We start from the raw sequence: 1,387 nt of genomic DNA, 5'->3' as shown, positions 1-1,387 counted from the left end.
TCTTGGGGAGGGGGTCTGCCACTCCCCACGTCACATGCCCTGAAGTCCGCTTGACGGGCAGTGCCAGGTGTCTTGCCGCAGGGGCCAGGGTGAGGCCGGGCCAGGTGGGCAAGACTCTGAGAAAGGAGGAGGTGGTTTTTTAAGCTGGATGGAGTGGAGAAGGATCCTAGTAAGAGGAGAAAGTTGGGGAGTACATGGGAAGAAAGCCTTGTTGGAGATACCACTCACTATACTTAATATAAATTAGGCCTCCAGAGAAGTGACAGCGTTTACTTAAGAGTAGAAAATGATAAACTGTCTTAAAATTGTCTCATTCAAATGAAACTTTTATTTTTCTAATCCTTTAGAAGTCATTTGGCACTCTTACCCCTTAGAAGTATACATAAGTCTTGGGACAATTGACCAATTCCTAGAGTTAGAAAATGTTCTGAAAAAAACTCTTCATGGTCTGTGTGGCTGCCCCATCTAAACAGAGCTGAGAGGGCAAAGAGCCACCGTTGCACATTAACCTGTGTAAAGCTGGGTGCTTTGCTGTCTCTCCATGCACCCTTTGGAAGTTCAGTTCGCTCATAGCCTGAAATGCGTGTCTCTTCCTGCAGAAGTCATCAGGACGCGGCTCCGGGAGGAGGGCAGCAAGTACAAGTCCTTCATCCAGACTGCTCGGCTGGTCTTCCGGGAAGAAGGCTACCTGGCCTTTTATAGAGGACTCTTTGCCCAGCTCATCCGGCAGATACCAAACACTGCCATTGTGTTGTCTACCTATGAGTTAATTGTGTACCTGTTAGAAGACCATGCTCAGTAACAGGCCAGAAAACTGTGCTCTAGAAGAATAAAACTGAGAAACCCTAGAGAATTTTTTTTTTTTTCCATTGACATGTAGAATGTTTGAGACCGAAACAGGAAAGCCATAGAGTATGTGGCTCGCATCACCTGTTGGACATTTCCTTTTGGATTCATGCTTTCTGGAAGGTTTAAATTCATTAACGTTAACAGTTAATTATAACTACTTTTGGTTGGTGTTTGTGTTTGTTTGTTTTTTTAACTTAAGAGAATACAGGATTAAGCAGCCAGTAAATTAAATCATGGTATTTAATTTAAGTATAAATTTGGTTTGTGTCCTCTTTTATATCCACCTTATGGTAAACTGTAGCTAACGACTTCAGTTAAGCATAAGCTTAGAAACACAGAGAAAAACTAAAAGTACAGTTGTTTTCTAATATGTTAGATCCTGCTCTGATGGAAAGATAAGAAGTGTCCCAGCTTGGTGGCACCAAGCAGACCAGGACAGACCTCCCAGCTGGTCTCCTTTCTTCATTTCTAGATCATCTGAGCTCTCCAGCTGCCAAGTTAAAAAAAAATAAATACACCTTCCTGACACTAGATATTT

At 42.8% G+C, this 1,387-nt stretch overlaps 1 protein-coding gene across 1 annotated transcript in view; it reads left to right on the top strand.

Moving 5' to 3' along the window:
• Positions 1 to 1,105, top strand: part of SLC25A33 (solute carrier family 25 (pyrimidine nucleotide carrier), member 33) — a gene marked incomplete at its 5' end in the record, with an annotated part of 16,333 nt that extends 15,228 nt beyond the window's left edge. Inside the window, one exon of the mRNA XM_010850192.1 lies at positions 600 to 1,105. Within this exon, the coding sequence (XP_010848494.1) occupies positions 600 to 802 (203 nt within the window). The remainder of the gene's footprint in view (positions 1 to 599) is intronic.
• Between the last annotated feature and the right edge of the window lie 282 nt (positions 1,106 to 1,387).

Source organism: Bison bison, unplaced genomic scaffold, assembly GCF_000754665.1.
Source record: "Bison bison bison isolate TAMUID 2011002044 unplaced genomic scaffold, Bison_UMD1.0 scf7180017864289, whole genome shotgun sequence".
Taxonomy (NCBI): domain Eukaryota; kingdom Metazoa; phylum Chordata; class Mammalia; order Artiodactyla; family Bovidae; genus Bison; species Bison bison.
Note: the sequence above shows the minus strand (reverse complement) of the source record. Positions and strands in the feature narration are given on the sequence as shown.